This window comes from Cavia porcellus, unplaced genomic scaffold, assembly GCF_034190915.1.
Source record: "Cavia porcellus strain 051 isolate PalLab524CR breed Dunkin Hartley unplaced genomic scaffold, mCavPor4.1 scaffold_1, whole genome shotgun sequence".
NCBI lineage: Eukaryota > Metazoa > Chordata > Mammalia > Rodentia > Caviidae > Cavia > Cavia porcellus.
Window position 1 is genome coordinate 93,327,055 of NW_026947484.1, and position 14,833 is coordinate 93,341,887.

At 36.3% G+C, this 14,833-nt stretch overlaps 1 protein-coding gene across 4 annotated transcripts in view; it reads left to right on the top strand.

Annotated features, from left to right (window-relative positions):
- The window catches only part of Adamtsl1 (ADAMTS like 1), a 927,295-nt gene that overhangs the window by 660,912 nt on the left and 251,550 nt on the right, over nt 1–14,833 (top strand). For 3 of the 4 annotated variants that reach the window (XM_063251663.1, XM_063251668.1, XM_013155112.3), the window contains one exon: nt 1,543–1,669. The exons of the other annotated variant lie outside the window; for it this stretch is intronic. In XM_063251663.1, coding sequence (XP_063107733.1) covers nt 1,543–1,669 — 127 coding nt within the window. The remainder of the gene's footprint in view (nt 1–1,542; nt 1,670–14,833) is intronic. 4 annotated transcript variants of the gene reach the window in all.

A 14,833-nucleotide genomic window follows, 5' to 3' on the forward strand; every position in this document is an offset into this window, starting at 1 on the left:
ATGTACAGATAAGAATTTTGAAGATGATTTTATCATAGCCATATAGAGGTACACCAAAGAAGTCTTAAGCCACCATGTTCTTGGATTAGCATGGAAGAAACTTGGTTGAATTCTGATCTGGCCCCCTTGTGTTCCCTGAACAGATTGAGATAAACCTGCAGGAGGAAGCAAACTCCCCTTTGCTCCCCACTTTAAAGCTCAGCACTATGTTCTCCTGCTATGTCTACATTTCAAAAAATGTGTAAGTGTTGCAGGAGTTGTTGCTTTGTAATCTATTTTAAAAGGTATTTTAAAGGAGCCATAAATATTATCACATCTTAAAAATAGAGTACAAAGATAACAGAATGCTAAATCCAATAGCTATATTTTAAAACATTTGCTTAAGTACATCTTTATGGTTACTAATATATGAGGTACGCAAGGGAAATAAATCCACAAAAAAGGCAAGATTTTGGAAAGCAGGAGGAATTTTTGGAAATAAGCCCCTTCAAATATCAGTCTTATTCTCCTTTTGTCAAAAATAGTAATTGAAATGGTTTGAGAATAGAATTAGTTCTTTTGGTATTAATTCAGACTAAAACTACAAAATGTACAACCTGGTATAGTTTAGTTTTTTTTTTAATGCCAACACTGGAAAGAAAGAGTAACGATATGAATCAATTCACCTACCTACGTTGTAAATGGTGATTTTTGTCAAACCCAGTTGGACCAGGTATAAATGTTTTTACGAGAAGTACAGTATTTAGCCCTTGTCTGGGTAAGTGACCTTGGACACGATTCATGACCTCAAGTATCAAATGGGGATACCTTATAGGATCATTAGTGAGCAATTGGTATTGTACCTGGTCCGGATGGGGCCAGGCAAACAGCAAGGTCTTGATACTGATCACGTCTGCCTGCCGTACCAGCTCTCACCCTTTTGCACACACATACATTAATCTTGTCTCTGTTAGCCAATTATATTTCTCTTTTCTTAGATGAGGTGCTAGCTAGAAAAGGAAACGCTTTTACTATTGTATCATTCTGAAAACATGTATTAAGACGGTTCAGTGAACAGTTTTGGAATCAACAAAAGCAATACAAAAAACCCATGTCCTTCTGCCACTTACATCCTGAGGAACAAATGGAACATGGAGATTATTCATAGAAGGCTTTCAGCTACAGTTACCTCATAGCTGTATTTTTTGTCATTTGGTGAATCATAGTTATTGATACTGAGAATTCTTTTGAAATTGATTCTATATCATCAGTAATAGAGAATTCTCTTCTCTTACTTTCTCTTCATCCTTTCTTATGCCTGTACTCCCATTCTCTCTTGTCTACATTTTTTGTTTGTATATTTGAATTGTAAATATATCTTTATTCATGCTGAATTTTTTTCTCGTTAGCTTGATTTACATTCTAGTTTAACTCAGTCCTCCCTTCTAGAAAGGCTGTTTTATGCCCTTCAGAAATGAAGGGAGGGTCATTTGTGGTGATTGGCCCACGGGTCTCTGTCTTGTTAGGTGCCCAGTTGAATTGTACATCTCTCTTTCTCGTTAGATTGTTGGCTGCGACCACCAGCTGGGAAGCACCGCTAAGGAGGATAACTGTGGGGTCTGCACCGGAGATGGGTCCACCTGCCGGCTGGTCCGAGGGCAATATAAATCCCAGCTCTCTGCAACTAAATGTAAGACACTACAGAGATGGGGCAACCTCTGTTCTCATTGGCATGTTATCCTCCCCTGGCTTAGCTCTGGCTTCTTTAAGAAATCAAGCAACGACACCTCCATGAAAGCGGAGAGGAATCTGAAATGGTAGAAGGTTTCATGTTCTTGCCTCATTAGTTTGTTTCAGTGGGACAGGTCAAGTCACCAGTTATCACCCCAAGGAAGGAAACTTTCCTTCTGAGGCATGGCAGAAGTGAGCTAGAGAGACTCTGTGGGCAAACATGCATATTACTACCCAACAGGAGGACAGACTGCATCCCAGCTCCTGCCTTTTGTATAGTCAGATGTGACTAGTGAATATAGTGGGGAGATTGCAAAAGTTCACACAAATGTCCTCCTCCCATTGCAAAATCACATGCTCTTCTTCATTGACAAAGTAGTCTTTGTTCAGAGCTGTCACAGGTTCTTTCAGAATTAAAGATTGCATGGATGGTATGTGATTGTATGTGCTGAGAACTTCATTAAGATCATCTCATTTCATCTTTACAACAACTGTATGAGCATAATAGGATTAATTTCCTGGTTGTGGATAAGATACCTGCGACCTATAAAGATTATGTGACTTATTCAGAGTCACAGTGCCATAAAATAGCAGGGCCAAGATTTGAGCCCAGAGACTGATTCCAAAGTCAAATCATGCACCTGTTCCACTGGACTATCTTGTAACTGCCTCTTTAGTAGAAACAGATAGATGGACCAAGCTTGAGTAGCTCAGATTCCCACCTATCTGAATCTTATTAGGTAGATGGCAGAAATTCCATGACACCTAAGCCAATAACAAGTCACAGATTAACCCAGACCATGTCATAATATACTATCTTCTGTGATGGCTACTGTTCTAGGTTCTACAGATAGAAGATATCTTTTGTACTCAAGGACATTTATTGTTAGAATTATGTTGAAATTTCTGGCCAATTGTCTCCAGATTCTACTACTACAGGATATTTCAATAGACCTTTGATTATCCCTTTCCCTGGCTCTCTTGGGTTGGGAAATACCAATGAATAAGTTTACTAAGTATAGTTTTCTTCTCTTTAGTGTTGACTAGTTGGAGGAAAACAATTAACATATGGCAGGTTTATGACTTTAAATGGAGTTGTAGGTCAAAAAGAAAGGCAGGTATAGTTGTTCTGATATGCATGGAGAGCTAGTCACAGAAGTCATGAAAAGACCACTTGCCATAAGGGTAAATCTCTAGGGACAGGAAAAAGATGGAGAACTTTTAAGCACATGAAAGATTGGAAGTCCAACTTTGGGACCTGTTAGCATTGTAACTTCCTGGAGGCAGTGAAAAATGTGATTCTGTAAAATTTAAAAATTTAGAAGACTCTGGCAGATAGAATGAAAGATGAAGTAAGTTAAACATTGATAAAGCCTATTCAGGAAGGATTTTTCATTGCTACTGTGTGTTGTAGCTTCTTTTATAAGATGAAAAATTAAAGAAGTTAGAAGATGGAAACCAGGAAAAGGCATAATTCTTTTGTAAATACCTGAGATGATTTTCAATTACATTTAAAAATTTGGATATTTGATAAATTAGATATTGTCATCTTAGAAGTAGTTGTTCAAGTTACAAAATCAAAGCATAAAAAGTAGACAATCAAACAATGACAGTACAGACCATTCTGTTTGATGAAATAACAAAAACTTAGTAGTATGGTTAGCTATCTTAAAAATGTATACAGTTATATCTTTAAAGCACTTTCCCTTTCATAATTACAGTATCTTGGGTTTTTAAAAATTCTGTATTATTTATACCCTTTTATGTTTTTCTTTTTTCTCTAAATAAAATAAGAAAAAATTTGGATATTTGAAAAATTACATTTAAAATGTCACTCTTACAGGACTCTTTAAGGAATTTTGGAAGGATTAAAATATACCTAATCATTTGTTTTGGGTATTTTGTTTTGTTTTGTGCCAGGGATCAAATTCATGACCTCATGCTTGCCAGGAAAGCGCTTAAACCACTGAGCTAAATCCCCAGCGATATCTAATTATTTGTGACAAAATCAAATCAATTCTAATTATCTAGGAACCTAGGACTTGCCTTTGTACAGGAATAGGTCTGAGAGCATGTTTCCTCGGTGGAGTCTTGCATTACTCTCATGTCACCCACCTTCCTGTTGTCATAGAGGAATTAGAACACTAGCTCAAGAGACATTTCTCTCACCTGCCTGTTAGGGATGATCAGCAACCCTCTCGGGTCCTGAATCACTGGAACACAGGTGGGAAAGCTTTGAAGGAACAAACTGAAGCAAACCGAGAGCCATAGGTCATCTCCGAGCCTGCAAATAAATACCTCAATGAAAAGTGCTCTGGTCTGTCAGATTTAAGCCAACAAACCCTGTTAGAGAGACAAATCAAGACGCAAGAGACAGAGAATATCTTTGTCAAGGGGCCTCAGGTCTTCACCGAAGTAGAGTGAAGCTCCAAACTCAAACCTTCAGCTTTATCAAGGAACAACAAAGGCAATAGCGTTTTGCGAAGTGCACACATTGGTTTTAGGTAGCAAGGCAGGCACGCAAGGTATGGTGACAGTTTGCCTAAATAATTAACTTCTATCTGATGGTCCCCTTGGGAGCTTCCTTGTTTTCCCTGTAAGGTCCATCTCTGCATGAGCTGGCAAAACATCTTGTCTTCAAGACTTTCTGGCTCCTTGAAATTAGCAGTCTTCTACCCCCTGAGTCAACTCCGGCAGATAGTGACCTGTTGGGTGTCTCCAGGAACTCCACACTAGTCAAGACTGACAATGGGTAAATCATATCATATACAACTTGATGATTATACATAATGACAAAATGCAATTGATTCATTTACCTTAGCACTGATGATGCCTCATGACAAAATGATTTATATCAATAGAGCCCAGCATATGCATGTACCTCACCACAATCTATAGCAGATGCTGAACATACTACCTGGCTCATGTTTTCTGCACCCCAGAAGAATCTTCTCTACAGACTGAGGAAAGCCCCCAGACAGGGGAGATAAGGCTGCATTGTGGGCCCAGAGAACTGGCCAGGTGAGCTGTGCTCCACCCCTGTGGGTCTGCAGGAGTTCTGCCAGCTCTGTCCTCATGCTCTGCCAAAAGAAACCATAAGCCAGCCACATGCGCACTTCAAACTCCTAGCACTCAGATTCCCCACATTGAACTCATTTTCTTTCTAAATTTATATCCAAAGTTTTTTTTCCCCCTTATATTATCAAGACTCAAGGGAACAAAGAAAAAACAGAAGAGTGGAGAAAGATCATGGTAGAAAGTGCCAGAAGGAAAAAGAAAAGTAAGAGGAATTTATCAAATGGTCACCATTTTTGCTGGTGGATAAAAAGAAACCATCTTTGTATAAAGACATTACAATTGCCTATTATAAATTCAGACCATGAAAATAAAACAAAATATAGCAAAACTCCCCCCTTCCTCTTAAGGAAAAAGACTGTCTACTAAAGACAGCCTATTTGCTATCTTGTTATCTCCAGCTTTGCACATCTCTTGTATATTTTTGTATGTTTTGAAATCACTTGAGTATCCTAAAGCTTGTCCTCTACCCCATGCATAGAAAGGGCAAAATAAGCTACTTTGTATCAAGATAAAATGATGTTCCTACTACCTGAGGATATACTTCTCAGACTATGGTTTATACTGATTTATAATGGCCATGGTTAATATATTCCTGGGTTATCATTCTGATTCAAAGATTTTAAGGCAAAGTATGTTTATAATAAAGCACAAATCTCTCTATATAATAAGTGCAAAATATATGAGGGGTTTAAAAAAAACAATAGTAATAAATTACCACCATGTGCCTGGCTGCTTCAGATTGTACTCACAAGCCAATCAAGGATATATATTGATTCAGTAGCAAGTACTGACCTGGGTACATGCTATGTGCTGAGGAACTGTTCTTGGTGCTGGAAGCATGGCAAAGAAAACCCAAACCAAGGTCTATTTTTTTGCATGGGGTTTACATGTTAGCATGAGGCACAGACACATAAACAGATAAATAAAATGTGTATGTGACATATGGTAGGAAATATGGAAAAAGTAATGCAGGAAAGAAGAATGTGAGATGAGGCTGGGTTCCCAGCCAAGGGAGCTGAAAATTGATTGCAATTTTTAGTAGATTAATAAGAAAAAGACTCAATAATGAGAAAGTATTTGAGCAAGAATTTGATGGTGGTAAGAGAAGGCATAATACAGAAGGAAAAAGGAAAGGAATTCCAGGCTCTTGGAAAGAAAAAACAAATGCTAATATCCTGAGGAATGTGCATTCATGACATATTTCAGAAGAACAAAGATGCTACTCTGAGATTCAAAAGGGGCATAGAAGGATTCAAAAGCAGTATAGGAGATGATGAAAGCAGAGGGTTATGAGGTGGGGTGAAGAATGACATGGACATTGTAGGCTTTGTAAGGACTTGGATCTTAGTCTGAATGAGAAGAGGATCATGGAGGACTTCAAGCAGAGGAATGACCTGACTTGACATCCTTTATGAGGGAAGGGTGCAGACTTGATATTGAACCCAAGGCCTTTGAACTGAGTCACATCCAAGCCCTTTTGAGGCAGGGTCTCATTACGATGCTAATTTTCCTGGGCTGGGCTCAAACTTAGTCTTCCTGCCTCAGCCTTGTAGGGTGCTGAGATTAGAGGTGTGTGCCACTATGCCCAGATTTAATTTATTTTGTTAAGGGTTCACCCTGTCTGTGTTGAGCGTAGACTATAGCAGGAACAACTAGAGAAGTAGGAAAAGCAGCCACTGCAGTCAACTAGGCTAGAGGTGACCATGACTTGGACAGCAGTTCTGGGGAGGATGGAAAGTGAACTGATTTGGGGTTTACTGTATTTCTTTGAGTCTAACATGTTGGTGATTGAAAGATGCACCATTATTTTACGCTGCACAAAAAGAAAAACCCTGCCATTGCAACTAAGAAGTCATAACACAGAACTGTCTGATCACTTGGGGCTCTTACTTTGCAGTTTTTAAAAGACTTGTTTTAAATTTAGACATTTCAATCATTATTCATGTGCATATGAACAAATAAAATAAATTGATGAGCCAAACTTTCTGAAACTCCTAAATCACTTTTGATTCTCTTCATCATCAGGAGCCCTGGTGATATAGCATTTTAAAAAGAATATATAAAGAAATTATTCAGTACTGGTCTCTTTCTTCTTTTTTCCTGCTCTTTCTACAAGACCAGTTTATTGGATTATAATTGGTTTTTAATCAACAACATATTTAGCATACAATTTGGTGTACTTTTACATATGCATACACCAAGGCAATCATCACTGTGACCAAGATCATTAATATGTTCATTTCCCAAAGCCTTCTAGTCCTTTGTCTTAGGTACTTTTCTCTCTTTGCTGAGACAAAATACCCAAATGCCCAAAATTAAGGAAGGAAAGATTTATTTAGCTCACAGTTTGTGGAGGTTTCAGCCCATAAGCTGCTGGCTCCAAGGCAGGGTGGCATGGCAGAGGGGCAACAAGTTTTGGTTGCAGAAGACAGAAAAGCAACAAGGGCAAAGAGGGGAGGCCTTATATTGTATGCAGGCTTCCTACCTCAGGATGGGTCCTTTATAAGCATACCATCTCCTTTCTTGCATAGGCTGAGGATATGTACAAATTGAGGACCCTGCCCCCTGCTGAATTGAGCTGGAAACAGTGTAACTGTTTTCTGAAGTAAGGGCATGAAAACAAGAGGTCCAGGTTTAACAAGCTGTCTTTGAAAATCTTCTCCTACCATATGATCACATGAGGCTTTAGGGGGACATTCAGATGCAAAACATAACATCCTTCCTGTTCTTTTACCTGTCCTCTGGAAACCCCTGATTTATAGCTGTCACTACAGATGAGATTGAATTTTCTAGGGTTTGGCCTAAATAGAATTATTCAGAATGTGCTCTTTTCTGTCTGGCTTCTTTCACAGAGCGTAGTTGAGGTTCATTAATATTGTAGCATATTTCAGTAATTCAGTAGTTCATTTTATACTGAGTAATAATCCCATTGTATAGACAGATCACTTTTTTTTATCCATTCATCTGTTGATGGACATTTGAGTTTTTCCCACTTTCTGGCTATTGCAAATAAACTTACTATGATCATTCATGTTCACATCTTTGTAGGGACACAGGCTTTTATTTCCCTGGCATCACCTCTTAGAAATAGTATGGCTGGGTTATATGATAAGTGTACATTTAACATTTTAAGAAATGGCCAGATTGCTTTCTAGAGTGGTTATTTTTAAAATGTCTATCAGCAATGCATGACAGTTTCTTTTCCTCTCTATTTTTATTGTCACTCAATATTATCACTATTTTTTAATTTCATCCATTCTAATTGACATGCAGGGATATTTCATCATTGTTTTGATTTGCATTTTCCTCATGTCCAATAATGTTGAATCTTGTCATGATGTACTAGTTTGCACCTGCTACTATACCAGGGTAGCACTTGACTTAAAGCGAGACAAATTTAGTATTTTATATTCTGAAGAGTCAGAAGTGCAAAACAAGTTTTGTTGGAATAAAATCAAGCAATTGGCAGGGCTGTGGTCTATTTAGAAGCCGTTGGGAAAATCTATTTTTCTTCTATTTTGATATCCCACTTACTGAAGGCCATATGCAGTCCTTGGCACATTTGAAGCCAGCAACATAGCACCTTAAGTTCTCTCTTTGATTTTAACCTCCTTTTTTCTGCTTCCCTGTTCTGTTGCCATGTATGTTTGTGATTTTGTTGAGACCATTCAGATAATCAAGGATAACTTCTTTAAGGTCAGTTAATTAGCAATGTTAATTCCATCAATAACCTTAATTCTCCTTTACCATGTAGCATAACATATTTATTGTTTCATGGATATCTTTGGCAGGTTGAATGGTATCTCATTCTGTTTACTTACTCTTTGGTATAGTGTCAATTCACTATATAAGTGCATGTAGTGTATATTCTCTCAGAGAGCACCTTTCTTTCAAAATCATTTGACATTATCTTTCACAGAGTAGCAGCTTTTCACTTAAATGAAAACCAAAATTTTAGTTTCTCTCTTTCATGAATTATGCACTTAATGTCATGTCTAAGAACCTCTTGCCTAATCACAGGTCATAAATATTTTCTTTCATGTTTTAAAAAATATTTTAGTTTAACATTTTAACCTTTAGAGCTACAACTTCATTTCAGTTCTTTTCTATAATATATAAGGTTATATCTAGGTTTATTTTTTCATATAATACTCAATTCTTCCAGCACCATTAGTTGAAAAGACATTTTCTCTCCTGAATTAAATATTCGTCCAAACTCCACTGGCCATTTTTGTGTGTCTTATTTGTTTATTCTCCATTCTGATCTGTGCATTTCACCAATACCACATCGTCTTGGTTACTATAGCTTTAAAGCAAGTTTTAAAATCAGGAAGTATGATTCCTACAATTTTATTCCTCTTTTCAAATTAATTTTTGGCTATTCTGCTTCTTTGACATTCCATACACATTTTACAATCTATTTGCCCATATCTACAAAAATGATTGCTTCCAGAATTTTGATTAGAATTATGTTAATTCTCCATATGGATTTGACAAAGAGAGAAGTAAGTAATTGACATCTTTACAATACTAAATTGTTTAGTCTGTGAGAACTTCATGTCTCTCCATTTATTTAGGTCTTTGATTTCTTTTATCAGCTCATATAATAGCATACAGATCCTATACATTTTAGTTAAATTTAAGACATTTGTATTTGGGGGCTGGGGATTTAGCTCAGCAGCATAAGCACCTGCCTTGCAAGCAGGCAGTCGTGAGCTCGATCCCCGGTACCGATAAAAAGGAAAAAGACCAAAAAAAAAAAAAAAAAAAAAAAAGACATTTGTATTTGTAAGCTACTACAGATGACATTGTATTCTTTATTTCAGTTTCCTATTGTATATTGCTAATTTATAGAAACATAATTGATTTTTGTATACTGGCTATATATCTTGTAAATTGATAAACTCACTAATTTTCTGAGAAATTTTTGGTAAGTTACTGGAATTTTCTACATAAACATGCTGCATACAAATAAGGATTCTTTTCCTTTCTTTTCATATTATTAGCTGCTTGTTTCTTTTTCTGGCCTTATTGTATTAGTTAGGGCAACCAATTGAATGGTCAGTAAAAGTGATGAATATGTTCATTCTTTATCCTATTCACAGTTTTAAGAGGAAAGCACTTCATTTCTGACCAATGAGCATTAGCTAGATGTAGGTTTTTATAAATGCTCTTTATCAAATTGAGGAAGTTCCCTCCTTTTCCTAGTCTATTAAGTATTATTATCATGAATGCATACTGAATTTTATCCATTTTGGTTTCTGCTTTAAATGATATGTGGTTCTTATTCTTTAGTCTTTTAATATAATGGACTATATTAATTGATTTTCAAATAAAGAATCAACCTTTTATTCCTGGGATAAACCCTTCTCAACTCTGGTCATAAACTGACCCAAAGATAAGTACTACTTAGTCACGGCCATTGTTTATATAGATTTTTCAGAATTTTTTGAAGACTTTTACATCATTTTTCATAAGACACACTTATCTATAATATTATTTTTCTTTTATCTTACATTTTGCTGCTATCTTTGGTTCAGTTTTTGTACCAGTATAATAATAATGGCATCATATAATTAGTTGGAAAATGATCCTTCACCTACTGTTTACTGGAAAACATTATAGAGGTTTGAAATTATTTCTTTTTTAAAATGCTTGGTAGTATTCACTAGTGAAATATTGTGGTCCTGAGAGTATCTTAATAGCACCTAACTTTTAAACATATAAAATACAGTTAATAGTAGCTATTTTAGTATCTATTCTGTGTTTTGATTAATGGACTTCATTTTAGTCTGGGTCATATTTTTTGGTTTCTTTATGTGCCTGGTAAGTTTTGGCTGGATGCCACTCATTGAAAGTTTTACTTTTTTGGGTACTAGATATTTTTTGTATTCCTGTAAATATTTTTGAGCTTTATTCTGGGAGCAATTAAGTTATTTGAACTCATTTTGGTCCTCTTGGGGTCTTAAAACTTGAAAGTGGCCATTAAATCCATGTTTCACATAGAGTTAATTGTGTCCTTTTACTGAGGCAAGACCCTTCGAAATACTCAATATTCCATGAATCATAAAGTTCTCCTGTCTGGCTGGTGAGATAAGACACTGTCCTCAGCCATGAGTGAACGTCATGTTCTCTTCTTTGTAATTCTCTGGTTGTACTTTCCCCCAGCCTAAAATAGCTTCCTCACACTCTGGTATTGATCACTATGCTTCTGAATATTTAAAAAGGATCATCTCAGGTTTCTAGAGCTATATTTGTGTAAAGCTCTCCCTCTTTCTCAGTAGTTTGTCTCACAAATCCTAACTACTTTGATTCCCTGGGCTCTAATCTTTGTCACTTCCATTCAGAGAATCTCCCAATTGCTCCCCCCACCTCCCCGCCCCGTCCTCTTTTCCATAGCTACCACCAAGAAACTCTCAAGACTATATTGCTCTCTGGGGCAATATCTTATCTCCTGACTCTCAAGAATTGCTGTACATCTTTGCCTGATGTTCAGTATCTTAAAAACCATAGTTTTATTCTATTTTTTCACATGTTGGCTGTTACAGGAAGAATGTAAAAGCGATTCATAGTAGGCAAGAAGCAGAAGTCTTGGTGCTGGCCTCCGGATTCACATTTGCAATTCTGTAGTGCTAAACAGCTTTGGATTCCTCTTTGGGAATGTTGTTGAACATCTCTGATTCCTCATCTCCCCCACAATCCCAACAATCATTTGATTCTTAGGAGTTAAATGAGTATGTTCCACTCTGATTTTGGAATTTTCTTCCAAGCCGCTAACATGCATTTTTCCAATTTGATGCTGTTTTGATGTTGGCACCAGTGTGGGCAAAGATAGCTGTAGCATGATTATAGCCTGTGTGAGAGAGACTTTAGCACAATAATAATTGTGCTAAAAAGATTTAGTCTGCTTTTATACGTATTAAAGTATGAAAAGTTATTCTACTTAGAATCAGAGACATAGGGTGTTTGGACAATAGGATTTTCTAACCAAGTACATATGAAGATAAAATATTTAAGGGGAAATAAAATTGGCATGAAGATTTAAAATATAACATTAAAATTTCTTCAATGTTGGTAAATTTTTATTTAGACAGAGTCAATTTTGTTAACAGTAATGACCCTTTCATTTAAAATAATTAAAACAAAATATTACTCCTATTGGTTCAGAGGGAAGATTCCTTAAAATCGTGAAATTATCAACAGATCTAAAAATAAGATAAACTCATATATCAGAATAGGACATCCTAAATTTTCAAAGTATTTGCATTATCACCTTTCTCTGATATACCAGTAAGTTATACAGAGCAGTTACAAATGGCAAGATTTTAAAATTTAATATAAAATATACAAGGATATAGAATATACATATTTAGGTGGATTTTTACAAGAAAATCTTTTAGGTACAATCCTTCATCAAATTTTTTTTGGGAAAGGCCATTTGTAACTCATATGTGTATATGAGAGAATATACGATCCCAATAAAAGGCTTGTTTATTTAACTAGGAGAGAGGCTACCTATGTTTTAAAGCAGGCCTTTTAGAATTGTCAGTAACATAGAAATATGTCCTAAAAACTGCCATCATGATTGTGTCAACATTGCTAGAATAGATTAGGGCAGATGTAGATAGTCATAGAACAATGTATTTTTGTAATAAGGGACATCCAGAGGATTGCATGGCACAGTCACCAGCCACACCAGCTCATTCCTCTATGAAGAGGCATGTTGAAAGGTACCAGACTACTAACACACTCCGGGTTCCCTAAAAAACTTCTCTGTACATGGTACTGTAGTAGATGCTTAGTAAAAGAGTCCCCACCTGTCTCTAATCACTAAGAATTTATCAGAAAACGAGACAAGCTTTTACAGATATATAACTTAGAGTTATTTTTTATCATTGTGTGGTAAATGAAATGTTTAATGTTTTCCTAGTTTGCTTTTTGTTGAATGAAAAGCAGTTTCTTAATGATGGTCTGAGATATATCAGGTGATGCTAACAGTTGATATATGAGGAAAAGTTTTCCTGGATAAATATATTGTATATACCCTAAGTTAAACAGAGCCAAATGTTTGGATTTTTTTTCTTCAATGTTCCTAAGAAACTACTAATGTATCTTGGGAATCACCATGCATAAGGTACAGCATGTAGGATTTTCCTACATGTCTTAGGCTCCTTTTCCAGGGAACATCTTGTGAGGCTAATAGATTATGTGTTAATAATCTGTAAATTATTAGCCCTTAATATAGAGCACAACACTAAGAGATATTTAAAGATTATTTGTAGAATAAAGTAATGAATTTACTGATTTCTTAATGAACCTCCTAGAGTCCATGAGACCTTTCATAATAAGAGTAAATTGTGTGATGCCAACACTTAATTGGCACTATCATGAATGGTTCCGCTTTTCCTCTAACTGGTCAAATGCAGCAGGCATCAGAAGATACTCTGCTTTTGCCTGGTCTGCTTTCTCCACCCTACCTTCCTCTCTAATAGTCTTCTAGGTTCCTCCTCTCTCTTCTGGTAGCTTACAAATGTTACCTCATCAGCCAGAAGCCAGGGTTAACAATTCAGTGTGTGGAATGCAAGTTCTCAACAAAGCGAGAAGGAGCCGGCCTGGGCTGTGTGTGGGTCAGAAGCCTGCTGCTGTGCATTGCCTGGCCAAACAGAAAGCTTCCCCTTTTACTTGCACTTTATGTGACCCATGGATAAACAAAGACATTCTATTTGTGGAAGCCCATTGTTTTAACTGCTTTGAATTTCTTTTGCCAACTTAAAAATGCATGGCTTTGTGCAAGGCATGTAAGGCTCTGTGAGCCCAGTTTTAACATTTTTTGTGTGCCTTTTCTATATTCCCCTTACATTTTGTTATTCTTATATGCCATAAATTTCTGAAATTCAGCCTTTTCTTCAACAATGCATGACATTAAAAACAGCTATAAAGTTATAGCGTGAGTAGAATACTCAATATTGTAGAGAACTCAGTAAATGTAATCATTTAATGACAAGAATTAAGATGTATTGATTCTCCTTCTTCAATCACCAGGCAATGTGCTAGGGGCCTTGAAGTGTAAAAAACAATAATAAATTTTTTTCGGTTCCTATTCCTCAGAAATTTATGATAGTGGAAGAAAAAATAATTTATAGATACTTATTATGTTCAGATAATACATTTGTCTTAGTCACTTTCCATGTTGCTGAGACAAAATGCCTGATATCCACAATTTAGAAAAGAGATTTATTTTGTTTTAGTTTTAAAAGTTTTGGTCCATAGTCGGCAGATTCAAACACAAAAGTGGCATGAAAGAAGGCACCACAGTGAGAAGCTATTTATGTCTTGGCAGCCAGGAAGCAAAGAACAGAGGAGAGGCCAAAAAGAGAGATATGCCTGTCCAGTACCCCAGTGACCCACCTCTTCCAACCATAACCTACCTCCTGACAGCACATCTTCCAGAAACCCATCAGTGCACCAGTCCACTGAGGAGCATAGTGCTCCCATGATCCAAGCACTTTCCAACACAGGGGACTTTGCAGGGACTGTTCTAATTCAAACAATAGCATCTCTTAGCAATATCCATTTATGTCTATCCACAACAGTATTCTAAAGTTATGTTTCCTTGTTTTATGAACAAGAAAACTAAAGATCAGCAAAGTTAGATAATGTCTGAGATTCACTTATTTAAACTATTTAAACTAAATTCTCCCAGAAGACAAGATAGTAATGTTAAAATTCAGAGACATTGGGTAATTGGGGAGTTCTTTTATGTAAAATAAGTTGTTCCAATAACAGAATGATAATGTATAATATTGCAAAGATCTAGAAACTGAGACTCTCACAGAGATTTTGTATATGCTAGTGAGATTTTAAGAACTTGCACTTTTTGGGTGACTTTCTGTCCATTTGAATTTGGATTCCTCATTAGATTTCTTAGAGGCTGCATTTCTCCATCATAAAATCCTCTTTGGCTATGTCACAGGTTGTGGATACCAAAATAAGTGGCATAATTTTGTTGAAAATGAAACTGCAGTGCCATAGAAATATAAGATAT